Consider the following 27,570-nt stretch of genomic DNA (forward strand, 5'->3'; position numbering starts at 1 on the left):
CTACGCGGCGTGTGAGGTGAGATGACAATTGTCACATCACCATCACGCAACTCTCCTCACTCTATTCCTACAGTCGTTTCGGATGCCGTGAGAGGTTCATTTGATGTATGTGAGAGGATGAACAGCAAGTGACAAGGCGTTCATTCTGCTGGTTGCCAAATCTGATCAGAGATGCCACATTCGCACATGTGTTCACGAATTTGTAGACATTTAACTTTTATCATAACCTTTTATTCCTGCTGCAGGCTATTTAAAATAGTGACAAAACATTATTGATTCCATATGATAAACGAAGCTGGTCAGTATGTCAGACATTAGCACATATTTACAAATATTTCAGATTTTTATCGCATATATTTGAGAAAAAACATCTGGCATCCCAGAATTTTATTTGTTTCGCTCAGAGAGGTCAGATATTTGTTTTGCTGCAGTCAGTACCGTATCTATAGATCTGATTTAACCTGGCCTGTTGTTAGTGTATCAGGACATTCTGCCGAATTTGCAGGTATTTGATTTAGATTTGGTGAAACAGTTGATTGCATCCTGTAAAGTTTAGCATTTTTGTTTGTTTTGGTCGTAGTTGCTGCTGCTCTCTGCACTCTCAGTGTTAAATTGTTGCTCTGGCTCCGGCTCGGGCATATACCACGGCTTCTGAAATGGATATGCAGTTCGGTGACGATGACTCGCGGATAGATAGATGAAACACAAGACCCATATGATAGATATATTTTAGAGAAAATAAATAGATTTCATGAAATGAAAATAATTTCGGTGTGCTTATTCGTCCAATTGAGGAATAACAGACTCACTACCGCTTTCACAAAAAAAACAAACTACTTGCAATTTGTCTTTCGTACTGTGAAAATTGAAGATAAATTGAATTTATTGATACATATAATACCATTACTATCGATTCTATACGACCCAAAAAAAACACTTATTATTCCTCTTCCTTTTTTCATTTGTTTTCATGCACTGTCGACACCTCAAGACATGTCGACGATTGTCACCTAGAAATCCCAGTTCATGTGACAATCGTCACGTATATTTGAGAGCGGGAATAAAGTGAGAGTTCATTCAAGTGAGATTTCTCACGGCATACGCCTGGTGGAATCGCGTGACATAAGTGACAATTGTCATCTCACCTCACACGCCACGCAGAATAAGGCCGAATAACATTGAATTATCCGGCAAGGAACCACTTCTAATGATTCCACTGAACGGATGAGACATTGTCGAATCCCATTTAGAAACCAATGAAACCGTTACCCTCGAAAAACTGGAGGAAGCACATTTTTCAACAAGAAAGAAGCTCGAAGTCTTGCATAAACAACAATTGCATCTCACTTTTGGAACATGGACTTTCGTAGTATTCCTAGCAATAGCAGTTGGACTTATGAAAACCCGTTACACATCATGCAAACCAAAACCAAACACTTCAACCAGATCCATCGAACCGGGACGGCTCGATCTTAAAGGGGGAGCAGTTACGGCCCATTCTGGCCCTACACAAATCGAGACAACCCAATCGATAAACACCGTCAGCAAAATCGCCCGCGAAACATCACAGTCCGACGCACCATCAAATTCCAGCGACGACCTGGATATTATCGCGGCGTCAACAACTCAGCCACGCGTGCACGCAACCGCCGAAGTAAGCAGAACACATCCGGTCAACAACAAACAAATTTGCGGAAGCAGCAGAACATCAGGTCACCATTCCATTTTTAATTGAATAAAGAAATCAGTTTCAATTTGACGACCGAATCGAATCGACGCATTTTTTAAAAAACTCTAAAAAGAAAGTCCCGGTCGTTTTTTATATATAACTGTAAATTTTCGGACATAAAAGGCAATTTTAAATGCAATTCAGTAAAACTGTAAATTTTGAAATAATTTATATTTACTATCAACATGTAGTCAGTTCAAGTATTTGGTATGCTATTACTAATGACAAGAATATACATCTTCTGAAGCCGCTATAACGCGGAACAAAATTAAAATGTAAGTTAACCCTAACAGATACGAGAAACTCAATTCTGCATTTCCCAACACAAATCAGACTTTCAAAAATTACGATAAGCTACTTAAATAGTGGAAAATCGTATGTTTAATCAACTTCTTCCATGTGTGAGGCATCCTCGGTGTCATCCACTAGTGGAGGGGCATCTTCACCAGTAGTTGCGGCTGGAGTATCATCCGTGCTCATAGCTTCGTCCTCGTCGATTCCAAGACCCAGCTTGACCATACGATAGATACGAGATGCGTGCACACCGGGCTCATCCAGTGAGAATCCTGACGATAGCAGCGCAGTTTCAAACAGTAAAATTACAAGATCCTTCACAGCTTTATCATTCTTATCGGCTTCAGCCCGCTGACGGAGTGTTTCAATGATGGAATGGTCTGGATTAATTTCCAGATGCTTCTTGCCGGCCATATAACCCATCGCAGAAGAATCGCGGAGAGCTTGAGCTTTCATGATACGTTCCATGTTAGCGGACCATCCGTATTGAGAAGTGACAATACAGCATGGAGAGTCAACCAAACGATTCGAAATAACGACCTTCTCGACCTTGCTGTCCAAGACTGATTTCATTACCTTGCACAAGTTCTCAAACTTGGCCTTATCCTCCTCGCGTTTCTTCTTCTCTTCTTCATCCTCTGGCAGTTCGAGTCCTTCCTTGGTGACGCAAACCAGCTGCTTGCCTTGGTACTCCTTCAGTTGTTGGATGACATACTCATCAATAGCTTCAGTCATGTAGATAACTTCAAAGCCACGTTTCTTAACACGTTCTACGAAAGCTGAGTTCTTGACTTGTTCAACGCTTTCACCAGTAATGTAATAGATGTGTTTCTGGTTCTCCTTCATGCGGCCGATGTAATCTGTCAGCGAACAATATTCATCTCCAGAGGCTGAGGTATTGAAACGGAGAAGATCGGCTAATTTTTGACGATTTTGACTGTCTTCATGTACTCCCAGCTTCAGATTTTTGCTGAACTGATCGTAGAATTTCTTATAGGTTTCCTTATCCTCAGAAAGTTCTTCGAATAATTCCAAACATTTCTTAACCAGATTCTTGCGAATCACCTTAAGAATCTTGTTTTGTTGCAACATTTCACGAGAAATGTTTAGTGGCAAATCTTCTGAATCTACGACACCCTTGATGAAGTTCAGATAATCTGGAATGAGCTCCTCACAGTTATCCATGATGAAGACTCGACGAACGTACAATTTTATGTTGTTCTTCTTCTTCTTGTTCTCAAACAAATCGAATGGCATACGACGTGGAACGAAAAGCAGTGCTCGGAAATCTAGTTGACCTTCAACAGAGAAATGTTTTACCGCCAAATGGTCTTCCCAGTCATTGGTAAGAGACTTGTAGAACTCGCCATATTCCTCCTGGGAAATATCGTCAGCGTTTCTGGTCCAAATAGGCTTAGTTTTGTTGAGTTCCTCATCCTCGGTGTATTTGACTTTTACGGTCTTCTTTTTCTTGTCCTTCTTATCTTCATCATCTTCAACATCCTCGATTTTTGGTTCGTCATCCTTTTTGTCTTCTTCCTTCTTTTCCTCCTTCTCTTCTTCAGCCTCGTCATCGCTTACTTCCTTCTCACGCTCCTTTTCTACCAACAGTTTTATTGGATACCCGATGAATTGAGAGTGTTTGTTTACAATGGATTTGATTTTGCTTTCCTCCAGATATTCCAACTGATCTTCCTTCACGTGCAGGACAATCTTGGTACCGCGGCCCAAAGGTTCTTCGTTGTCGGCGCGGACAGTAAATGAACCACCGGCAGAAGATTCCCACACGTATTGTTCATCGTCATTATTCTTGGAAGTGACAATGACTTTATCAGCAACCAAATAAGCCGAGTAGAAACCAACACCAAACTGGCCAATCATGCTAATATCAGCTCCGGCTTGCAGAGCTTCCATAAACGCCTTAGTTCCGGACTTGGCAATCGTACCAAGGTTATTGACCAGATCGGCTTTGGTCATTCCGATACCAGTATCGATGATAGTCAGGGTTCCAGCTTCCTTGTTGGGAATGATCTTGATGAACAGCTCCTTACCGCTATCCAATTTTGAGGGATCGGTGAGCGACTCATAGCGAATCTTGTCGAGAGCATCCGATGAGTTGGAGATCAATTCACGCAAGAATATCTCTTTGTTCGAGTAGAAGGTGTTGATGATCAGTGACATCAACTGAGCGATCTCAGCCTGGAACGCAAAGGTTTCCACATCTGCGGCGGCTTCTGGCATCTATCAGGAATTGAGAAAACATAAAAATCAGTGATACTGGGTGATTTTTGTCGCTTCAAACATAACTCTTAATACAAGAAAAATCATAAAAAATACATTTGCTCAAAAACTTCAATGACTAATCAAAACAAAAAAAAACGAAAGACGAGTTCTAAAAACGCAAATCAAATGTTTCATTCATATAACAAGCCTTCGAATCAAACAACTGAAACAAATAACTTTATAAGACCAACAGATTTGGGAAAAAATAAATTCACGATAAAAATTTCTCTCAGAACTTTCATTGAAAGAAAAACTTTAATTATAATAAACGAGAAATCTTTAAAAACGAAGAAATGCACAATGCGAAAAATGTAAAAATAAAGGTCAATATTGATTTTGATTAATCAAATTGAACTGAATGAGTATCCACTGAAGTATAACTTCAAGTATAACTTGAATTACCTTGATCACTTGTTTTTCTTTACAGGGGGATAATGGTATAGCACTTCCTTTTAATTCAAATTGTTAAATTTTGCACAAATCTCTTTTGCTGAAATTAGCACAACTCTTCTTTCACCTCTCACTTTTCACTTAGAGAAAGATTTTCCTTTGATAGCTTCCGTAAGTTATTCACTCTTCAAGCGTCTTTTCACGACTGATGCCGAGCAAAATCGACCGCTGGTTTTTATCATAACAAACCTATCTACCGGCAAATGCCAGAAACTTCTAGCATAAGGGTGGAACGGAAGCGGAGCCTTCTTTGATGTTGTTTCATTCGCACATATTGTTCGATTAGGTTGGTCCGGAAAATTTGTAAGACAGAAAACGGAAACTGACTGATGGAAAAGTCGCGATGCTTCTAGATTGTTCGAGAGGCTTCCAGACTACTGACAGACTCGGTACAAAACGCTGTGTTGTGTTTCTCTCACTTTTTACCCCTTATGAAGGGGAGATTGGGTTCGCCTATGACAGTCGAAAATATGTTTGGCTAATTATCATGTTCTGTGAGCTTTAAAAAAATTATTCAATTTTTATGTTTATGGACTGAGATGGGGAGAAAATTGTCGTATACATAATGGATTGTACTAGCGAAACATTGTGATTCCGATCCGAGGAAAATTCATTAGACTCGGAAAAACAGTTTATGAATATCATAAGGTTGACTTTTACTAAATGGATACTCGTCGTTAGTTAAAATCCTCATAATGAGGAATAAAAAAATGATTTGTATGTTTTAGCAAGGATATAGAAAAGAAAAAAAAGAAGCAGTATAGCATACTACGCATTATGTGCTAAAGAAGTATTATTATGAATTAATTATCATACATAATAAAATTTAAAATACATTGCATTTTCTAACTCTTGCCAACACTATCACACGTATGCATAATCGAACCCCAGACCATTTGATGGAGCTTGTGAATCTACAATATTTTGATTAGTTTTATCCTCATTGAATTCTGATGATTACGCAGAAACAAAAAACAATGCTATTTCTTTCCCGCCACTTCACATTTGCTGCCGGTTATGACTGATAATTTTCAAAAAACTGCAGAGCCATTTTATTCATCCTTAAGTTATCTATACAATCCATTTATTATTATCATATCTACAGTGACTCTTAATAGATACCTAAATCTACAACAATTATTCGATACCTGACCAACCGATTAAGAGATTTTTGGAAGATGGCTATTGTTTGAGAGCTGTCGTTGCTCTCTGAATTGAAACATATTGTATTTGGCTACAAAAACAAACTGAAAACTGAAAACTTCAGTATCCAAGGGTCACCATAAATCCATTTCTACCTGTTATTGATTGTTTATATAACTGTACATCAAAAAAATAAAAAATTTTTGAAAAAAAATCTATTTTCGCGTTCACGTTCACCGAAGCCAGTGAAGGCAAGTTTAGAGTTCCCGTGAACGTGAACATGAACAGGTGGTGAAAAGGTACGATTATTTCACGGTGACCAACATTGCGAACAAACATTTCAAAAAATCGTGGTGGATAGAATGTTTTTGTTCACGTTCACGTTCATATTACAAGTTCGGCAGTAAACGTAAAGTAAATGAACACCGATCATCAATAAAGTAATTCGGATAAAATATACAGTTGTTCACGAATCAACCCGTAGCAACGAAGTTTTTCAACCCGCGCAGAGATCCGATTGAATGAAATTGCATCCATATCGAAATTTTCATTGAAACTCGAGAATTGCTAAATATATCCTTCTACAGTTCACGGTGAAATAATTTTCAGAATGCCTTGCGGCATTCGAACGTGAACATGAACGGGGAAATATTTTGACGTCTATATCCACTACTGTTTTCACGTTCACGTTCACCGATTCCACGGTGGAAATTCAATGTCGTAGTGCAATATTGAATTAATCCATTTTTATCCATATGAATTGTGTTTAAATATGTTTTTCAACTAGAAAGTGCTTCTTCCTATCGTTTCAAGATGTTTTCCTCGCGTTTTATATATGGAATGGTGAATTATTAACAAAAAAAAGTGTTCGCGTACACGTTCACGAGAGCTCTAAATCTGCCTTAACGGATGAAAATAATTTGATATTATTATGGCAAGTTTTGGTAGAGTACTAGGAAACTTATAGTAAAAGGAAAACGTAAAGGTTCGATTAGAAGATCAATCAATCTTCTTCTGTAGGAGCATTGTACCACTGCGACCATTAGTTTGATCTAATGTAGTGCACTCCAGTTATGCAGTGTCAGTTCGTTCCATCACTCAGGGAATAAGTGATAGTCGCACCAGAACTTTACATATCCCCCACGACGGTATGACTTCCTTTATGAAGTTCCTCACCTTTTTTGGTTCTCGTTAGGCATAATAATGCCCTTTTCAAGAATCCGCAGTCTTCGCTGAATTAGTGTACAGCCTTGACACAGCAAATGTTCCGAAGTTTCAGCTTCGAAATTGCAGAAACGACATATATCATCTGCCAGTTTTCCGATTTTTTTAAAGATGATACCTGCTCGGACAGTCAATAGATTTACCAATTTTAGATCCATCGGTATAAAACACGAGAAAATCAATCAATGAACAGTTCTGCGATTGGACCCATGAACATTCACTTAGTAAAAAACGTGAATGTCTGAAAGTATTGATAACGAAAAATCCATTCTGTGTGGGACGAAGTTTGCCGGGTCTGCTGGTTTGATATATAATTTTATATATGTTTTATGATGTTTTCAGGTGAAGCTTTCAACTTTGCAGATTGCTTCACCAGAAAACAATATATATTAGAATTGAACGAAGCAGTTGCCAACACAAATCGCATTATCTTGCTGATATGGAACTATAGTTCATTTCATGCCTCTACATCTGAAATATCTAGGAAATTTATATTTTAAATTATCAGATAGATCAGAAAGATAAGTAAGGCAAAATTCTGTTTTCTTTTGGCGGAAAATGTGTACAATGGAGTTTGGAGTTTTTTTTTTTGAGTTTGATAATCCCAGTTTACCGTGACTATATATTTAAAGAAAGAAACAATTTTTTATCACTTCGCCACAAATAACACAAAAATATCATCTAACACAATCGATATTACTTCGCCGTCTAAATTCAAATTTACCCTAAAACTTACAAGCTTCTCTCAATCTTGCAAACTTTTTCTGGATCTGGATGCATGCTTGAACAACATTAGATAGTTCATTTTGAATTGATTTTCAATACTTTCGTAGGAAACTAAAGAAAATTTTTTTGGCATGTGAATTCGATTTCTCAGATGGCAATTTACCATACAAATTTTAGAGAAATTTAATCATTTTTTAATAATGCAAATGTACCAATTACAATTAACATAGATTGTTCGCGTACACTCAATTTGAAGATTCTAGAATAATCTTTGTGACGGGCTCTGTAGTCTTACACAATTATTTGGCCCATTATATTATTCGACCTGACAGTAGAAACCCACCGGCAAGCTTGCGCGCATGTGCTCACCCCACTCTTTTTCCAAATGTTTCACAAACACATTCAAGCGACAACTCTTTTGAAACTCGAGAAATTGCTGCTTCATTTCCTATTCTGTTCCCATAAGCTGATAGTTCTAGACGTTTGCAGCGCAGACTTCCAAAGCGTGTTCTTGAAAAACTAAACTTTTAGAGTAAAACTTTGAAAATTTTACAAAAAGAACAAAAAGACTCGAAGGTATGTGTAATATTTTTTTTTCTTAATATCGATTATGATTTGAAATGCAAAATTTTCTGACATCAGAAAATGTAAAGCATTGCACGATTTTGGTTATGATTTCATTGTTTAAAACTCAACTTTTCAGATGCCAGAACCAACCGGAGATGTGGAAACTTTCGCGTTCCAGGCTGAGATCGCTCAGCTGATGTCATTGATCATCAACACGTTCTACTCGAACAAAGAGATATTCTTGCGTGAATTGATCTCCAACTCTTCGGATGCTCTCGACAAAATTCGTTATGAGTCGCTCACCGAACCCTCAAAATTGGACAGCGGTAAGGATCTGTTCATCAAGCTCATTCCCAACAAGGAGGCTGGAACTTTGACTATCATCGATACTGGTATCGGAATGACCAAAGCCGATCTGGTCAATAACCTTGGTACGATTGCCAAGTCCGGAACTAAGGCGTTTATGGAAGCTCTGCAAGCCGGAGCTGATATTAGCATGATTGGCCAGTTTGGTGTGGGTTTCTACTCGGCTTATTTGGTTGCTGATAAGGTCATTGTCACTTCCAAGAATAATGACGATGAACAATACGTGTGGGAATCTTCTGCCGGTGGTTCATTCACTGTTCGCGCCGACAACGAAGAACCTTTGGGCCGCGGTACCAAGATCGTTCTGCACGTGAAGGAAGATCAGTTGGAATATCTGGAGGAAAGCAAAATCAAATCCATCGTGAACAAGCACTCTCAATTCATTGGCTATCCAATAAAACTGTTGGTAGAAAAGGAGCGTGAGAAGGAAGTAAGCGATGACGAGGCTGAAGAAGAGAAGGAGGAAAAGAAGGAAGAAGAAAAAAAGGATGACGAACCAAAGATCGAGGATGTTGAAGACGATGAAGATAAAAAGGACAAGAAGAAGAAGACCGTGAAGGTTAAATACACCGAGGATGAGGAACTCAACAAAACTAAGCCTATCTGGACCAGAAACGCTGACGATATTTCCCAGGAGGAATATGGGGAGTTCTACAAGTCCCTTACCAATGACTGGGAAGACCATTTGGCGGTAAAACATTTCTCAGTTGAAGGTCAATTGGATTTCCGAGCACTGCTCTTCGTACCGCGTCGTATGCCATTCGATATGTTCGAGAACAAGAAGAAGAAGAACAACATTAAATTGTACGTTCGTCGAGTTTTCATCATGGATAACTGTGAGGAGCTCATTCCAGATTATCTGAACTTCATCAAGGGTGTCGTAGATTCAGAAGATTTGCCACTAAACATTTCTCGTGAAATGTTGCAACAAAACAAGATTCTTAAGGTGATTCGTAAGAATCTGGTCAAGAAGTGTTTGGAATTATTTGAAGAACTTTCTGAGGATAAGGAAACCTATAAGAAATTCTACGATCAGTTCAGCAAAAATCTGAAGTTGGGAGTACATGAAGACAGTCAAAATCGTCAAAAATTAGCCGATCTTCTCCGTTTCAATACCTCGGCATCTGGAGATGAGTACTGTTCGCTGACCGATTACATCGGTCGCATGAAGGAGAACCAGAAGCACATTTATTTCATCACTGGTGAAAGCGTTGAGCAAGTTAAAAACTCAGCTTTCGTAGAACGTGTTAAGAAACGTGGTTTTGAAGTTATCTACATGACCGAAGCTATTGATGAGTATGTCATCCAACAACTAAAGGAGTACCAAGGCAAGCAGCTGGTTTGCGTCACCAAGGAAGGACTCGAACTGCCAGAGGATGAAGAAGAGAAGAAGAAACGCGAGGAGGATAAGGCCAAGTTTGAGAACTTGTGCAAGGTAATGAAATCAGTCTTGGACAGCAAGGTCGAGAAGGTCGTTATTTCGAATCGTTTGGTTGACTCTCCATGCTGTATTGTCACTTCTCAATACGGATGGTCCGCTAACATGGAACGTATAATGAAAGCTCAAGCTCTCCGTGATTCTTCTGCAATGGGTTACATGGCCGGCAAGAAGCATCTAGAAATTAATCCAGACCATTCCATCATTGAGACGCTTCGTCAACGAGCTGATGCTGACAAGAACGATAAGGCTGTTAAGGATCTCGCCATTTTGCTGTTCGAAACTGCACTGCTATCGTCAGGATTCTCATTGGATGAGCCCGGCGTACACGCATCTCGAATCTATCGTATGGTCAAGCTGGGGCTTGGAATCGACGAGGACGAAGCTGTGAGCGCGGAAGAAACGACTGCCGGAGCTGCTGGAGATGCTCCGCCTCTAGTTGACGATACTGAGGATGCGTCACACATGGAAGAGGTCGATTAAATCAAAACTTAAGAAAACGAAACGCTGTATTTAGAAGATTTCTTGAAATTCACCGTGTTTTAACGGTTTTACGCCTACACCAAACGCTATTTTTATTAGTAATGTAATGGATACATCTTCAAACACATTTACTTTTTGTCCTTTTTCAGTTGAATGAGAGAAAGTAGTAGCCAAAATTGCATTTATGTGATTATAAAACAGTGAATATAGCAAACAAATAAAGAAAATCTCTTGTTCCATAACAATGAGCGCTTCTATAATAGCTGAATGTTAATCAGCTTTGAAAGAAAAAAAATTCACAGTTCGGTAAATCACATTGATAATTTCGCACCGTCTGACAGAATTGGTATACCAATTAATTTTCGATGATCCATCGAGAGGCATGCAAGTATCATACAGAAAGAAAATTGAACGACGTTTCAATGCGAAGGTGTTATAAATGATTCCCTCTCTCGTTATGTACAGACTGATCACACACTTCACACAAATAAACAGCAACAGTCTTCGATCTTCTCTTGCGCCATTCATCTGTTTTCATTCGGAGTCTAATTTCTCTCTGAACAACGATTGATGCTCTGTCGTCTTATTTGATACGTTTCTTTTCTACACGGGCGTTCCGAGATAAAGCTAAACACATTGCTCATGTTGCCTCTCATGGGTGTTCCAGTGGCTTAACAATTCTACTAGAGAGTAAAAATCGCATAAAGATCAGAACCTTTCAGGTGAGTGGAAGTGTGACACTGCAGCTGTTTATATCGTGTGAATTATAGTTCGCGAGGACTGAAGAGTTGTAAACATTTTTTCATCGTTCTGTGATAAAATATCCTGTTTTCTCTTTGGTATGCGTATATCTGAAGGGTCTTCACCAAAACCTAGCAAAACATAGAAAGTTGAGAATGTTTTTTTCTGTCACTCCCAGTTTCCCTTATTGGAAAAAAAGTGTTGCGTTCAGTTTGCTATCGAACTGAGGAAAAAGCAATAACAGAAAAGACATCCGTTGGATGTCTCCAGCAGAACTTGAGCTTAATTCGTCGTTTTGTAAAGTGAGTTTATGAATGTTTCAAGGTATCAATGCTAAAAGTTCTTTATTCATTCATACCTCAATGAAAGATAACATCGGAGCATGTGTTATAGTGAGTGACCGGTGAGAAACATGAGGCGTAATCGGCACAACTGACTCATTTGTATTCACCGATGATGATGTAACGTAATTTATGAGTCTGACAATCTCATTGTTGAGTAGCTAATACATCTTGAATGTTTCTACAATTATATCCAGTGAATCATGCCTCATTAAAATGAATCCTGGTGAACATGGTATCTAGGAGGGTTTTTTCAATCTAACGTAATTTCCGAAGAATCCCAACGATCGAACAGGAAGAAGTTTCAGAGCGGTCTGTTAGAGAAAATCGATATATCGGATGGTGTTTGTTTCATTTTTGTGGAACGATCGCTTATCATGATGAGGTAAGATGAACAAATTGTTTGGCACCAATAATTCGTTAATCTCAAACCGTGAACGAATTCCGGTGCAATATTCTTTTTTGGCCAACTATCTAATGTTTCATTTGCCATAATTGTCCAACATTTCATTCTCTTTATGAATGTTTTCTTCAGTTTAAGAAATGTACGCCTTGAATGTTTCGATCGGTGCGTCTGGTTATTAAGAGAATTTCTGGTCTCATGGAAAATGTATTTTCCTCCTGCTGGCATTGCCACAGAGTCTGTTGCCGGCCTACCGAGTTCGCCTCAGCTCGGAATTTGTTCCTGATACCGTTTTTAACTCGAACTTAGGAAGTTTGGAACGCGACACCCGCCGCAAGATGTTTCACAGCACAGTCCAGTGTGTTTCCTCCCTACCACTGGTTTTTACAAGAAAACTTGCTGTCATGGGTACGATCTCATCAAATCGATGAGTAAGTCGAAAGGGGGTTCCTCTATTTAATAACTTACAGAGACTGCTGGCGTGGATGACAGTAGACCGGAGACAGTCCGTAGTATCTTGGTGTGGATTGGTTCCAGTGCTATTGGGAGCTTGTCAAACACGCCAGTTCAAGGCAAAAGGTGAGCCAGTTGTTAATGATTGCTTCGGCCACCCGTAGGTGGTTCTTCCTGTTGTTTCTCCGATGGGATTTAGATATTTTTTAAGCAGGTATAAGCGGGTGCCGCAGTGCTTCTTAAATTCCCTCAATTGGCGCTGGAAGCTAAGGTTGTGGTCGACAAATACTTCAGTGATCTTCAATATTTTAAGGCGTGGGATGAAGCCGTTATACAGTTTTATCTTGGTGCCTGGTGTCCGTAAATCATCATATGCCCGCTCTTCTGCGCTGAGAGCTTAAACTCCTTTTTGAGCTGCCCATTAACCGATAGTTTTGGTAGCTGCCTGCATCCTGATACGTGGGATTTTGTACGCGTCTCCTACCACCACCAGGAGAATGTTGTCGGCGTAGACAAATACGAAAGCTCCTTCAACTGTTCATGGAGATGAGAGGCTGACGATGTTTTTTGACGTAGCACTACGCCTCTCATTTCTGTACCGGGGTGTAAGTTCAAAGCTTCGAGAACGAGAGAGTGGAACTGGAGTTCAAGGTTTTCAACGTTAATACCTCTTTACCGGCTGAGTGGAGTGGTATAATCATCACTCCATTCGAAAGATGCCAAAGAAGTTAAATGATTGTCACTCATTGGTCCAAAAAATCGTTTCAATAGCTTAAAATTTGCTTTGAAAGCAGGCTATTGAAATCATGACCACCTAGCTCATTGATGATGATTGCCTTTGTGGTGATCGGAATGTTTTCCCGAACACGGTCGCAAAATCAAGGCAAAGGAAAGTAAAAAATTGCAAAGGATTTTGGAATTTGCGCATTCGGTTCCCGTGATGCAATCGTATTCAAGAGCATCAGTTTCTGTTTTACTTTCGCATGGAATGATCATGAAAACTCTCGTGTATTATTCTCACGAAAACAAAATAGATTTCTGTATCAAACATCATCAGTTGCTTTTGAAAAACCACGGAAACCTAATGGTTCTTTCCTGGACCACTAACAAGTTCGAAATAGTTGAATTTCATGTTAATAATAATTTCATACTCGTACTCATCCACTCACACTCTAACAAAGAATTTTCAGCAATCTTTCGAAATAATCATTCATTCGTTCGTTGAGAATTGATTCAGATGCAATTTCCAACAAATGATTAAAGAGCCAGCGGTAGTCCTACGTCTACCTTGCCGTCATATCACAGGTTCCACGGTTCTAGTGTTATTCTTTGTTTATGAAGCTTTGGGCCGGTTGGCCTTTGTAGCGACTTTATTACATAAAAAATTACATCGAATTTGAACTATGATTAATACGAAAATTAAGCACATTAAAAAAATAATTTAATAAAAAATATTGGTGTTCAACTTGCTGCTTGAATGCAAGCTGTTCTCGGGCCATGGTTTCAGGCAAGTGGAGATGAAACCGTGCCGCTGGAGATGAAAAAGTATTTTTATTCCCCTTCTTCATGGAGGGGAAGGAACAATGATCTTCGTGGCTGATCCATTATTCACGCGTTAGATCTTGAAGAATAGTTCGGCATCTTTCTAGTAGCAGAAAAGCGCTGCTACTTTCGCGAAATCCATCCACACAGGAATTGTTCGACGGAGTTATGAATTTGGCAGAGGTCGCAGAGTAGACGGAAAGACCCTCTGTTGACTCCGTGCGAGACCGAGCATAGACCGGTCTTCAGTCTAGATAGAATACGCTGTTCTCTCATTCATTTTACGTCCTTGAAACTGCAATCGACCTCTTAACTTTTCTGAGGAATTGGCTTGTCTCTGCGAATCACCTCTCGGTTCAAAAGTTCGAAAAGAATTGGTGATCTACAACTCGTTATCAAGCGGCACCTCTCGAGTGCAAATCAGTCAGATGTCGATCGGTCGCTTGTCGGTTGCTCCGGCGCGGTTTGAAAACAGTTTTCAAAAGGTTCAGACGAGTGTCACAACTCTTCTTCTTAAAAATCGTAGTTCAATTTCCTGTTTTCGTACAGAAAGTAATCCAAGTGTTTGTTCGCCATTCTTTCCAGTATCTTGGACGAACAGAAGGTTGAGGAAATTGGACGGTAGCCTTTGACGTTCTTGCTGCTTTGGCCGGCCTTAGGAATGAAGGAATTCTTGTATGCTCTACAGATCGTTAAAATGCTGAGAAGCACGGACTGTCCAAGCTGGGACAGCTGTATTTTATATTCGATACCGCCAGGGCCGATTGACTCACCTTTGTCGGAACGTAGGGCGTCGAAAAGTTCCGACGGTGAAGTTCCTACAGTGAGGATTATTGAGACGAATCACCGGGACCATGGAGTTGCTGATTGAAGTGGAATCCGTTCCCTGTTGACGAATGCACTCGGAGTCATATTCGGAGATTGAGGATATTTTCGCGAAATAATTCAACGAGTGCATTCGTAGTATCTGCTGGATCGCTGAGGGTTATACCGTACACTTGAAAAATGGGGTTGTGTCTCCTCTTCTCATGCAGCGCATTTACTCTGCCCCAAAGGTCCACAAAGAACTGTTTCTCTTTGATAGACTCTAGAAATTAGTCCAACTGTGTAGCTCCCCTGATATATTGCGCTAGATATCTGTTCATGGGAGCTTCCTTTACCGGATCACCGAATGATAGTTGTTTAGTCGCATACAGAAACTGCCTGAAATGTCCTCGAACCATCAATGTAGCACGTTTTTGTCCGGAGTGGTTTTCGTTCTTGGGATGTAGGATCCGGCCACCTCCATGAAGATTTTGTTGAAAGTGACGAAGGTGGTCGAGTTGTCTCTAGATAACAAGAAGTCGGATGATGTTGGAAAGGCAGCCCAATCGGCTTTTTCGAAAATCCATCTGGTTCTGCGAGGTCTGTAGGTCGTCGACTTTGTTCCACCCTAGCTTAACCACTAAGTTGAGTTGAGACTGGCTGCTGAAATATCATAAATAAATGGTTCTTGAAGTATAGTAACTTGTCGTCTGTCTCCCATCTACGGTTTCTGTTGGTTTCAGCTATCACCTCCCCAAGGGTACTCGGCCGAAAGGTGAACTGCAGACGATAAAATTTTCTGTTTTCGGACACAAAGGTAAGCAGACATCTATTCGCCATCCTCTCTAGGTTCTCGGAAGAAATTGGCACGTAGCCTTTAACGGTGTAGTTGCTCTGGCCGATTATGGGTATGGGTATTACGATGTTAAGTCTCCAATCTTCTGGGAACTCGTGCTTTAAAGTCGTTGGAGATGTGGAGGAGAGTGGTAACAATGCTGATCATAGATATGATGGGATCATTAGATCCGATTTCTGTTCTAGTTTGGCTTTCATCCGATTTACACCGGTACACGCGTAATCTTGAGCTTTCCGCTCAAAAATACTACCGAGGCGTGTCGTTCGGATCACATAGAAGCCAACGTTTGATTGGTCACTATTTCAAAGCTTCAATGAAACGTGTTTGTCAATTGTTTCATTTCTTAACGACGAAAGCAACCTCGTAAGTGGTAATAAATCGCCAAGCGCCGTATTAACCAATCTACGATTTCTAGAACCACAATTGTCATAACTTGCTCTCTGAAGTTGGATCGAATCTAGATAAGCATTTCATCAATTTTGTCATACAATCTAATCTTTTCACGAGAGGCAGATTAAATTCAACGTTTTGTAATCTGTAGATAAAAAAATACCTATACGATTTATTATTTGCTTTTTTTTTCCAAAATATATATTTTTATCAAGGCACATATGGCGTTAGCCTCACGGGGCCGGGAGATCAATACTTTGACAATTTTTCTTATTATCTATGTTAGTAATATGTAACCGATTACCCGCGGTTGGCTCAAGTGTTTTCGTAATTCGGATGTTGCTGTCTCCAAAGCTCTGTACGTGTGCCCGACACGGAATACTTCCTATTGGGATGCAGCTGACCCTTAATCAGCAACGCCCCCCTAGTCTGTACCTCATATCTAGCGTGGTGCGTCTTTCTCGACTCGAGGAATCCAGGATAGAATGGTCACTAACCGGCGCAATCATCAGTTCATGTAGAGTTGTCATGAGCGGTACAACCTTTGGCTCTTGTTGAATGATCAGTGGACTGCACAATCTTTAGTCCGTGTAATTATTTGCTTTTGATGTAAGTGTTTCTAATCAATCGATTATTGCTGGTAATCACGAATGGTCAAAATATGTGATAATGAGATAACGGTAATAGAATGAAAACTTTTCATTTCTATTGTAAAGATAATTTCAAATATTTTTATACAAAAGCTATGGAGATAAACTTTAGTATCATCAATAAGATGCTTCATACAATTACTGCATGCAACGATCTGTTTCTTTTTCATGTTCAGTATCCCGTGTGCAACGATGGTTTGCGGGCACCTAATCGTATTTACGGTGATATGTACGGTATTCTTGTCCTCTGCTGACGGTGGTTGCTGCGAATCGTACTGCTACAGCCAAGATAGCGACCGTACTCAGTCGAAACATTTTGCTACCAAAACAGCCTATGAATTGATCCGAGCTACCTCTAACCGTGAACACGTAGTACCAAGTTAGTAATCTACGCAATAAACAGTCCACCAAGATAATTGATTCATTGATTTTGTTCAGATTGTAGACCATCTAAGTTTTGGCTGCTAAGTCGACACGGGACGCGGCTGCCCGGCAAGAAGGACATCGAATCGCTGCCGCGAACATTGTTGAATGTAAGTATCTTTTTTATATATAAGTTAACAATATTGATGTTCTTTTCTATTATGCTTATCTTTAGCTACGTGAATCAATTCTGGACAACTATGGAATTCGACGAACGGCGCCGGACACTGGACGCATGTGTCAAGATGATTTAGAACTTCTTCGCAATTGGCGATGGGACAGCAATATTACGACCGATTACGATTCATTCCTGACGACTCAGGGTTGGAACGACCTAAAATTTTTGGCGAAACGTGAACAAGATCGTTTCTATGATGTTTTCACAGGAAATTATGAGAGAGAACACTATTTGGTTCGTTTTGTAATTTAAATCGTGTGCATAAAAGATTTACTGACTTTCGCTTTCCAGTTCCGCCATACAAAGTCACAACGAACAGAGGCAAGTTTCAAAGCCTTTGTTGAGGGTTTGTTTGGTGATGGGGCATACAACAGTATCGAACCGGAACCAGAGCCAAATGACGACACCTTGTTGAAACCGTACGAATTTTGCCCTGCTTATGATGCCAACAAGGACAAAAACAACTTACCAGACTCAGAACTGAACAAGTTCTTAAAATCGCCTCTATTTGTGCAAACTCTGGCAGACATTTCCATGAGATTGGGTTTTCGGTATAATCTGAGCACCGATCAAGTAGAAGCCATGTGGAATGGTTGCCGGTTCGAGCAAGCATGGCACCTACAACAGTTGAGTCCCTGGTGCAGTGTGTTCACGAAAGAACAAGTCAATGTACTTGAGTACAAAGAAGATCTAAAGTATTATTATCAAAATAGTTACGGATATGATAAAAGTCAAGATCTTGCATGCTATGCAGTTAAAGATATGGTCAATCATCTCAGTCATCCAAACAATCCACTAGTTGTGGCATATTTTACTCATGAATCAGAAATTCAAATCTTCCTTGCTGCCCTAGGTGCTCGAAAGGATCGCGAAAGACTGCGTGCAGATAATTACTATTCAATGCGGGATCGCAAATTCCGAGCTAGTGAATTGACACCTTTCGCTGCTAACCTGGCAGCAGTCAAATATCAATGTTCAGATCCAATAGAACCAGTGAAAGTAATATTTTTCCTCAATGAGAAAGCGTTGATGTTTGACTGGTGTCAAGTTGGTCTGTGTAATTGGTCTGAAGTGACGAAGCGGTACAAACGGTATACCGAAGATGATTGTGCGAAACTGTATTGTGGGGGAAATATGACTCCTCCAATGGTAAGGCCGAACTGGGTATTAAGCATAGTTGTTGCTGCGATGTTAGTATTTGTATTATAGCATCTGAGGTTATACAGGCATATTTCAATAATAAATTTTGTGAATTCCAAATTGATGTTTTTCAGAATCTTGGTTAATTTAATGACAATTTGAATTTCTCGTTCTACAGCTAATACTATGTTACACAAAACATTCGTAACAATCATTAAAGTTTGAAACATCGTTCGGGAGAAAAGTATAATTAAGCAACAATGTTAATGAAAATGCTTTAGTACGTTGTTTAGGGTGATGACAATCATTCAATAAACAATGAAGATCCTCTATTCATAAACAGTTGTTAAAATTTATTGAAATTGTAGAGGTTCATTGTTGCTTGGCATATCGCTGACTAAATTTCTTTAGGTTCATTCTTTCAGTTTGTGTACAATATACATTATTTCTTCAATTCCGGATACGGCGCGATCGCACGGTTAAATACAACACTCGCTGGTTGGGATGCGTATCTAAAATATTTTCATGTTACAAACACCTTTGTCATTAAATCAGTTTATTCGCACTCACCTGAAGAATAACGAACTTCCCCGTTTGTGCTCTCCCGCTTTTCTCAGTTTTGCATAGCAATCTCGCCAATCTCGATAGGGCTCCATGTTAGGCAAGCTACCTGCCTTCAATCTGAAATATAATTGATTCATGTGACATCAAAGTTTAATTATTGCTACGAAATACGAAGGTTTACCTCGATCCATTAACAATCATGCATGTAGATACTACATGATACGGATAGAACATGCTTGATGCAACGAACTGCGAAATGCTCGAAAAATACACACGACCCTCGTGTTCTTTGATAATATATCTGCTAGCCAAATAAGTCACTGAGCTAGAAACGATGAGGCAGCCCAAATCACATAACAGCCGTGGTACGAAACCAGCAAAAAAGCCGAATATCCCCTCCTCTGACCAAATTTCCCGTATCGATTGCCATACGCCGGAGTAAAGCTTTTCTCGTCCAACGAACTGGGCCATCATCCGGATGGAGATAACATGGAATGGCTGCGAAATAACCACGCCGGCTGTATGAACCACCAAGTTGCGCTTCAATTGTTTTTTGAACTGCTCATCCAATTGCGTATTATCTACTTGTTCGTCATTCGTTTTACGTTTCACATCTGTGTCGTGTACCTCTTCCAGACCAAGCTCGTCGGCAATCTTTTCGCTGTAATGAGCGCTGAAGATATTGCCAATTATCTTGGCGCTCAAACCGCGGAAGCAACCCGCAAAACCGTCAACGCGCTTAATGTAAGCGGCTGAAAGATATTGAAGTTTGATTATTTGATTGATGAACTTAACATTAATTTTGAGGACAAATGAGATAAAACACAAAAGAATGGTTTGTTATCAATTAAACATTAAAATGAGTTCCGTAACAGTTGATAATGGCTAGTGAAATATCCACAGAGTGCCTCGCAAATAACAAAATAAAGTCATTCAACGAATAATGAATGCGTCACTTTATTGTATTTGCCACAACGTTGATATTTATGGACTTATATCCATTCATCGGATATTCAAGATATTACAACTTACCATACTGGAATACGTTAGGCAGTATAAGAGTTGGTTTTCCCAGTAGTGTTCGTCCAGGCCGCGGGTCGATTGGTTCAAATCCAATCTAAAAAAACATAAATATTACCGAAAGCGAATCTTGTTACTAGGTCTAGGTCGGTGGCTTACTTGCATTAGCACCTTGGCGTAATCGAAAGGATGTAGAGCGGTGGTTACTCCTAGTCGAAGACCAAATCGGATCCATTGGTTTGCTTCGTGCTCATTGCCGTTGCCATCTATTTCCAGCATCGTTGGCATTGTTCAACAGTATTCGCTACGATGGATCGGAAAAAAACACAAGCTTAGAATTTGCGTTATATTGGAGTCCCCACGAACGAAAATTGTTGAACAGTTTTAAATAATCCCTGCTTTTCAGCCACCCGATTTGGATTCTTTTATCGTTGCTGTTGACGGCTGTCAAGGAGTATGTGATGCAAAGTGTCAAACCCATGAGAAGGATTATTAGGTGCAAGACGGGTCTATGGTACTAGGTGAGGCCGTTTCGTCACTAAGTTGGTTAGGGGAGCGGTATATGAAAACAGTACGGAAGAAAGCAGAAGGGGAATTATTTGCTTGTAGCGTGAAAGAGACAGACTGATCACGAGCGAGCTTCGGCACTAGCGTATTGTGTTTTGTTTACAAACAAAACACAGTAGACTTCCAAGATGGCTGAAGAGTGGTTTTAGCAAGTTGGCCCACCTTAGGATATACTTCTAGGCGCCTTGATTAGGTGGAGCCCAAGGCGCGTAGAAGTATATCCTAAGGTGGGCCAACTTGCTAAAACCACTCTTCAGCCATCTTGGAAGTCTACTGTGTTTTGTTTGTAAACAAAACACAATACGCTTGTACCCAAGCTCGCTCGTGATCAGTCTGTCTCTTTCACGCTTCAAGGAAATAATTCCCCTTCTGCTTCTTTCCGTACTGTTTTCATATACCGCTCCCCTAACCAACTTAGTGACGAAACGGCCTCACCTAGTACCATAGACCCGTCTTGGTGGAGCCGATGGCAGAATTTACGAGCGTAGTGTGCGTGATAGCATGCCTTGCCATAACTACTTTTCACATTGTGACGTCGTATTTGTGCTTATATTCAACTAGCTGACCCGGCAAAATTCGTTCCGCCCAAAATTTGTTTTTTGTTATCAATACCTTCAAACATTCACGTTTTCTTACTATGAGTAAGTTCATGAGTCTAATCGCAGAACTGTTTATTGATTGATCTTCTAATCGACCCCATTGAATTTACCTTTCACTATAACATTCCTAGTATTTCTAACAAAACTCATCATTCTAATATCAGATTATTTTCAGACACAATTCTCGTTCAAGATTTTTCAACCTCTTGCAAATAACGTGTTTCTCCGTTACATGGAATAACTGTTTTATACAAAAAAATATGATAGAATAAAGACAGCCCTAAATCGGACAATTCCTTCCTCGAGTTTTGCTCTTATCAACACATTCGGCGATACTTTTTTATTGGTATAGATAGAAGAAGGATATAGGAGTGCGTTTCATCGTGCGTAAAACATATGGGAATTTTATTTTCCGAATTTTCCCTTTTCCCTTCAGAGTTTTCCGAAAATTTTCAATTGTCATGTTTGGTTGGAATATTTTTGGTTGAAATATGTGTAATATTTTTATGGGACCCCCTCTCCAGGAGGAGAGAGGGGTGTCATACCATCATAGAAACATTGCTCGTACCCAAAATCCCTCACATCCCAAATTGTGCTTGGTTAGTTCTCGAACTATGCAGAAGTTTGTGTTTCATTTCTATGACTGAAAGGAAAGGTGGGAGGAGTGTGGAACCACTTCAGAAATGTTTCTTGACCCCTCAAAGCTCCCCATGCCAAATTTGGTTGAGTTTGCGTCAACAAAAATTTGAGTTTGAGTTGAGTTATGCAGAAATGTATGTTTCATTTCTATGGCAGCCCACCTCCTTAGAGAGGTGGGTGGATAGTCTAACCACCATAGAAACATTTATTGCACCCTATAACCTTCACATGCCAAATTTGGTTTCATTTGCTTGAATAATTCTCGAGTAATGTAGAAAATAGTGTTTCATTTGTGTGGCAGCCCCCCTTTAGAGAGAGGTTGGAGGGTCTAACCACCATAGAAACATTTATTGCACCATGAAACCTAAATATGTCTAATTTGGTTTCATTTGCATTAATTCTCGAGTAATGCAGAAATTTGTGTCTCATTCTATGACATGATTTCTATGACATATAATGCACCTAACTAGCATATGCATGCAAAAGTGGAGGCCATACCCAGCAAACATTAAATCGTATAATTTTGCACGTGCCAAGTCTTACAAGAAATCCGAATAAATCATAATCGCATATGATATCAATCAAAGTATGTATCGTGTATATTTGAAATCGCATTAAATGTAAAAACTCGATTTTATATACCATTATCAAATTAAGTCGCATATCGGTATAATAAACATCAATTTTATGATGTACATTGTCGTAAAATATATTTAATCCGCATATGCGTATATTACGCTGATGCAGTTTGTGTGTCGTATAAGCGTATAATTTAAATCGATTCAGTACTGTAGTAAATCGTGTTGCATGCTGAAGAAAATCATGAAACAGTAAATCATATTAGATCCTAATAAAGGACATATTACATCATATTGAAATGTCAATGAAATGCTGATGCACTCAAAAGTTTTAACCGCTGTTGAATTAAATTGCAGATAGCCGCGCGAGATAGCTGGTGGATGATAATCCAGACGACCGGAGTTCGAACCCATATCGGAGCAGTTTTCACCAATCTGTGCCATTTTAAACATTCAATTCCACTCCCAACACAAGTCAATCAAACAATTATTATTTCTACAAACATAAATACTCATATATAAAAATGGCGATTCGTGAGGCTATAATAAACATTTCACGAAAATATTTTGCGCCATTTGTTTTTTTTCTATGTCTGTAATAAATCGTATATGAGTATGGCACAAGTCGCTATTATAGCCGGTCAATGTTGCATATTCATCCAAACAAATTCGGTAAGCATTTGCCATGTATGTATATGGCCTCCACTTTTGCATGCATATGCCAGTTAGGCGCATTATATGCCAACCAAATTTTAGGGCATATGATGTTATATATACGCTTGTTATGCGATTTAATGTTTGCTGGGATACATGGCAAATGCTTACCGAATTTGTTTGGATGAATATGCAACTTTGACCGGCTTTATAGCGATTATGTTGAAATTGAATTGCGATCTAATATGAATATATTCATGAATTGTCAAAGCACCAATTACGACTTTTGCCATACTTATATACGATTTATTAGACATAAAAAAAACAAATGGCGCAAAATATTTTCGTGAAATGTTTATTATAGCCTCACGAATCGTCATTATTATATATGAGTATTTATGTTTGTAGAAATAATAATTGTTTGATTGACTTGTGTTGGGAGTGGAATTGAATGTTTAAAATGGCACAGATTGATGTTCGGTGAAAACTGCTCCGATGTGGGTTCGAACTCCGGTCGTTTGGATTATCATCCACCAGCTATCTCGGGCGGCTATCTGAAATTTAATCCAACAGCGGTTAAAACTTTCGAGTGCATCAGCATTTCATTGACATTTCAATATGATGTAATATGTTCTTTGTTAAGATCTAATATGATTTACTATTTAATGATTTTCTTCAGCATGCAACACGATTTACTACGGTACTGAATCGATTTAAATTATACGCTTATAAGACACACAAAGTACATCAGCATAATATACGCATATGATGCGGATTAAATATATTTTACGACAATGTACATCATAAAATTGATGTTTATTATACCGAATTGCGACTTCATTTGATAATGGTATATAAAATCGAGTCGTTTTTGCTCCTTAAATAATGGAAGTAAGTCACAATACAATTATCATCTATTGAAAAACAATCAGTTACAAGATTTCAAGAGCCGCGAGTAATCGGTTACATATTACTAACATAGTCGTAAGACAAAAATTGTCAAAATATTGAACTCCCGGCCCCGTCAGGCTAACGCCATATGTGCCTTAATAAACTATATATTTTGGAAAAAAACGATTTCAAGAGCATTTTGGCTCATGACATCTGTAAAGAAACCCACTGATCTGGCCGATCTGGCCACATTGTTTGGGGCAAAAACCGGTCTAGTGGGAATCGACATCATTGACAGGTAGGAAGAATAGAGTAGAAAGGAGATAAACAGAACCAAAACAAAACGAATAGAAGTCATTAGGGTGGGTTTAGACTAGGGATATATTCATGTGAAGAAATATGATGAGATTTATAGAAATCGCATCAACCGTTTACACTAGCGTGAACTCCTATAATGAATATATTCATATTTCCGGTGAATTTATTCACCTAAAGTAGAACTGCATCCAACTTTAGTGATTTCTCACCAGTGAGAAATTCACAAGCGTTTACATATGCTGAATTTATTCAAGTTATATATACCTCGAATAAGTGTATCATATTTATTCTCACCCGTTTACACCTATTTTCACGTGAATAAATGCATCTATAGCTATAGATCTCCCTAATGTAAACCCGCCATTAGATTGGAAGTTTGGAAATTTGTAAAATAAATAATTAAAATTTGTGCGTTTCTGCAATATTACTAGCAGTAGCACTGGAAGTGGTAGAATTAGTGCCATTTAGTTAATTGCACGGTAAGAGGAATACAATAATAATTGTGTCGATAAGTTGTCCGAATATGATTCTTTTGAATGTAGGTTACACCGGAAGGCAAGGGCCAACTATAGGGTAACAATTCAAATTAAACTGCCCATAGTTATCTGGTAAGTCGAAGTCACCTGCGAACCACTTCTGTGAATATTAATTCAAGTAAGTGTTTCGAATACTAAATAATTGGAGCGCTCGTTGTAGGAGGTAAAGCGGAGAAACTATCTTTGTAAGTAGTAATTATAAAATTTTTAATTGAGCAATGTATGGAAGCTAAATTAAATTTGCAGTTTGAGCTGCTGAAATTTGCTGCTACAGAACAGTAGTGTATTCCCTACAATCCGAACAAACTCAAAAAAGATATGTCGGATATGGAATCCTCAAAAACGGTTGCAAACTTCACGATGACTGCCTGCGCCGCCTGTACGGAGGCGACAATTGGTACCATTATAGATGTATAGGATATCCAGAAGCAGGAGAAGTGGTTTTGCCCGACAGAAGAATGCCAGAAGATCGAATTAGAGATGGCAAAAAGTCGGAAGAGAAGCGGAAGAAAGGATCGAAAGGAAAGAAGACAATAGACGACGTCTCCGACAAGTCGAACTGTAGATCAGAACGATAGTCTGTTACACCGTTCGGGAAGAAGATGAAAGCCCTGGAAAATGAACAACGGGCAAAGGAGAAAGAAAATGAAGATGAGTGTCGACTATGGGAGAAGCGTATGGAGAAGGAAAGGAACCTGAAAGAGAAAAGGCTGCAAATGGAACCGAAATGCGGAAGCGCGAAATGGAGCAAGAAAAAGCGCTGCTAGAGAAATCACTCCGAAAAGAGCAGGAGCAAATGCAACAAATGCAGCAGATGCGGAATCGCTACCATGATGGCGGAAATTAAGAAGAAAAATGCGAAGCCAGAGACAGCAGCTGAGGAGAAAACCAAAGAAGAGAAGCACGTAAATGAGAATGAATCAAGCTGCTCCGAAGAAGAAGAATACGAGTCCGAGGAGGAAGAACCCGAAGGGGAATTGGAAAAAAAATGAGAAAAAGAAAGATAAAAAGCAAGTCAGTAAGAAAGTAGAGACGTGGCTGTGGCCAGAGCTGCAATTTGTCATTGTCACTGCATATATTTGGGCTACTATGACGACTATTGCAACATTACCACCAAACGACGTGCAAAAAAATATAAACCGACAAAACAAATTCCTCACTCTTCGATACTAAATAGTTTGTCAGTGTGTGTTGACGACCAAAGCATGTTGCAAGTCAGTGCCATATGATCGTCAAGACGGAACATACTATGTCACTTGATGTAATGGAAGTTCACTCGTTTACCAGGGTGCATTTGTTTACGTTGGGCTACCTGAATACCATTCTTACACGTTATCGCGTGTTCGACATAGTATTTACTTCAGGTAATACCGGGAACAACAACCGGAACGAAAATCGAACCTTTGCTCGATGAGAATAAAATGCAGTCTCCGACAATCATCAATTCGATGCTGACAATTTTACCGCCAACTTGGTCGGTCAAAACGTAACAGGCAAATTGTTGCATCGTACTCCGTCAGTCACCATTTGACCAACATTTTTGTCAGTAGGATGTGACTAACGTGGCTCGTCAGTTGTCAGTAACATTGATGAAAAAAGGCAGCTCTGGCTGGGGCTGGGGTAGACACGGGCTGGGGCGACAATTTGCAGGACCTTCAAAGGCGCAGTTGGCCGCGCGAAATGGTATTTCACGGAAGCTCCCGATATTTTCCGGAAAGCCTGAAAAGTGGCCACTCTTCATAGGAAGTTATGAAGCGTCGAATGAAGCCTGCGGTTACAATGATCTTATACGTCTGCAGGGTCCGCATTGGAAAACATTCGTGGACAGCTGCTGATGCCGAAGTCAGCTCCGAAGGTGATAGAGAAACTGCGACAACTCTACGGCCGGCAGAAAGATCCACGAGCTGCTCAACCCGTTTTCTATCAATGAACGATTCGTGTTCCGTACACTACACCATTACACTGCACAATGTTATCTATGTTGTTTATGAACGAGTTGAACGCAATCCTCTTCGGAAACAAGCGTTCATTAGTCGAAATGAATTGGATATATTAATTGGTGCGTACATCGATGCGTGAGTCATTCATTGACGCACAGATTGAAGCGAATATATTTAGAACGATGCAAAAAAACTCCTAGAATGGTTCAAAAACGAGACTAGCAACCAACCTAGCTTCAAAAATCACAAAAAGATTTTATAATTATAAAAAGTTTGACTGAATCCGATAGATGAGCCCTAGAAGAATGAAAGTTTATACAGGACCAGACGACATGCTCGATGTCATGATAACCATCACTATAAAATTAGGGGAGGTGGGGGTAAAACGGACATGTTAAGAAGAACTTCAATTATATCTTTGGAAACCTATGTTTTTCAAAACTTAGATGCAGTTTCTTGCAATTCAATATACTGTTTTTCTACCTAATTGGCCAAATATTTTACAAAAAAGTTTTTTTCAATGTTTTTTACTGAAATTAAAACAGACCGAAAAATACAAAAAAAATCAATGCAGGCAATACGGACATATAGAGGGGGTGATATGGACAGGTTTGTACTCTATGAAGCGTAGAGGTTTGTC

The 27,570-nt window shown here is 39.4% G+C and overlaps 4 protein-coding genes across 6 annotated transcripts; 2 read left to right on the plus strand and 2 right to left on the minus strand.

The window, feature by feature from the left end:
* Positions 1-1,881: 1,881 nt before the first annotated feature.
* LOC129767794 (heat shock protein 83-like) lies at positions 1,882-5,096 on the minus strand. The gene is made up of 2 exons (XM_055768992.1): positions 4,709-5,096; positions 1,882-4,264 (listed from the first exon to the last, which is right to left on the minus strand). Exon 2 carries the CDS (start codon positions 4,262-4,264, stop codon positions 2,111-2,113), a length of 2,154 nt encoding a protein of 717 aa, XP_055624967.1. The 5' UTR covers positions 4,709-5,096; the 3' UTR covers positions 1,882-2,110.
* Positions 5,097-8,266: 3,170 nt separating this feature from the next.
* On the plus strand, positions 8,267-10,948 carry LOC129765241 (heat shock protein 83). Its single transcript, XM_055765334.1, has 2 exons — positions 8,267-8,425; positions 8,553-10,948. The coding sequence occupies exon 2, from the start codon at positions 8,553-8,555 to the stop codon at positions 10,701-10,703; it is 2,151 nt and encodes a 716-aa protein (XP_055621309.1). The 5' UTR covers positions 8,267-8,425; the 3' UTR covers positions 10,704-10,948.
* A 280-nt stretch (positions 10,949-11,228) lies between these two features.
* Positions 11,229-18,964, plus strand: LOC129765242 (multiple inositol polyphosphate phosphatase 1). 3 transcript variants are annotated; one of them, XM_055765337.1, is made up of 6 exons: positions 11,522-11,542; positions 11,623-11,746; positions 17,060-17,262; positions 17,322-17,416; positions 17,482-17,718; positions 17,776-18,964. In XM_055765337.1, the coding sequence occupies exons 3-6, from the start codon at positions 17,076-17,078 to the stop codon at positions 18,691-18,693; spliced, it is 1,437 nt and encodes a 478-aa protein (XP_055621312.1). In that variant the 5' UTR covers positions 11,522-11,542; positions 11,623-11,746; positions 17,060-17,075; the 3' UTR covers positions 18,694-18,964. The 3 variants fall into 3 exon arrangements, with proteins under 3 accessions (XP_055621311.1, XP_055621312.1, XP_055621310.1); XM_055765336.1 differs by lacking the exons at positions 11,522-11,542; positions 11,623-11,746 and adding an exon at positions 11,229-11,425; XM_055765335.1 differs by lacking the exons at positions 11,522-11,542; positions 11,623-11,746 and adding an exon at positions 11,936-12,170.
* LOC129765243 (mitochondrial carrier homolog 2) lies at positions 18,745-20,675 on the minus strand. The gene is made up of 5 exons (XM_055765338.1): positions 20,368-20,675; positions 20,221-20,305; positions 19,370-19,940; positions 19,195-19,305; positions 18,745-19,136 (listed from the first exon to the last, which is right to left on the minus strand). The coding sequence occupies exons 1-5, from the start codon at positions 20,494-20,496 to the stop codon at positions 19,067-19,069; spliced, it is 966 nt and encodes a 321-aa protein (XP_055621313.1). The 5' UTR covers positions 20,497-20,675; the 3' UTR covers positions 18,745-19,066.
* Positions 20,676-27,570: the final 6,895 nt, after the last annotated feature.

Source organism: Toxorhynchites rutilus, chromosome 2 (assembly GCF_029784135.1).
Source record: "Toxorhynchites rutilus septentrionalis strain SRP chromosome 2, ASM2978413v1, whole genome shotgun sequence".
Taxonomy (NCBI): Eukaryota; Metazoa; Arthropoda; class Insecta; order Diptera; family Culicidae; genus Toxorhynchites; species Toxorhynchites rutilus.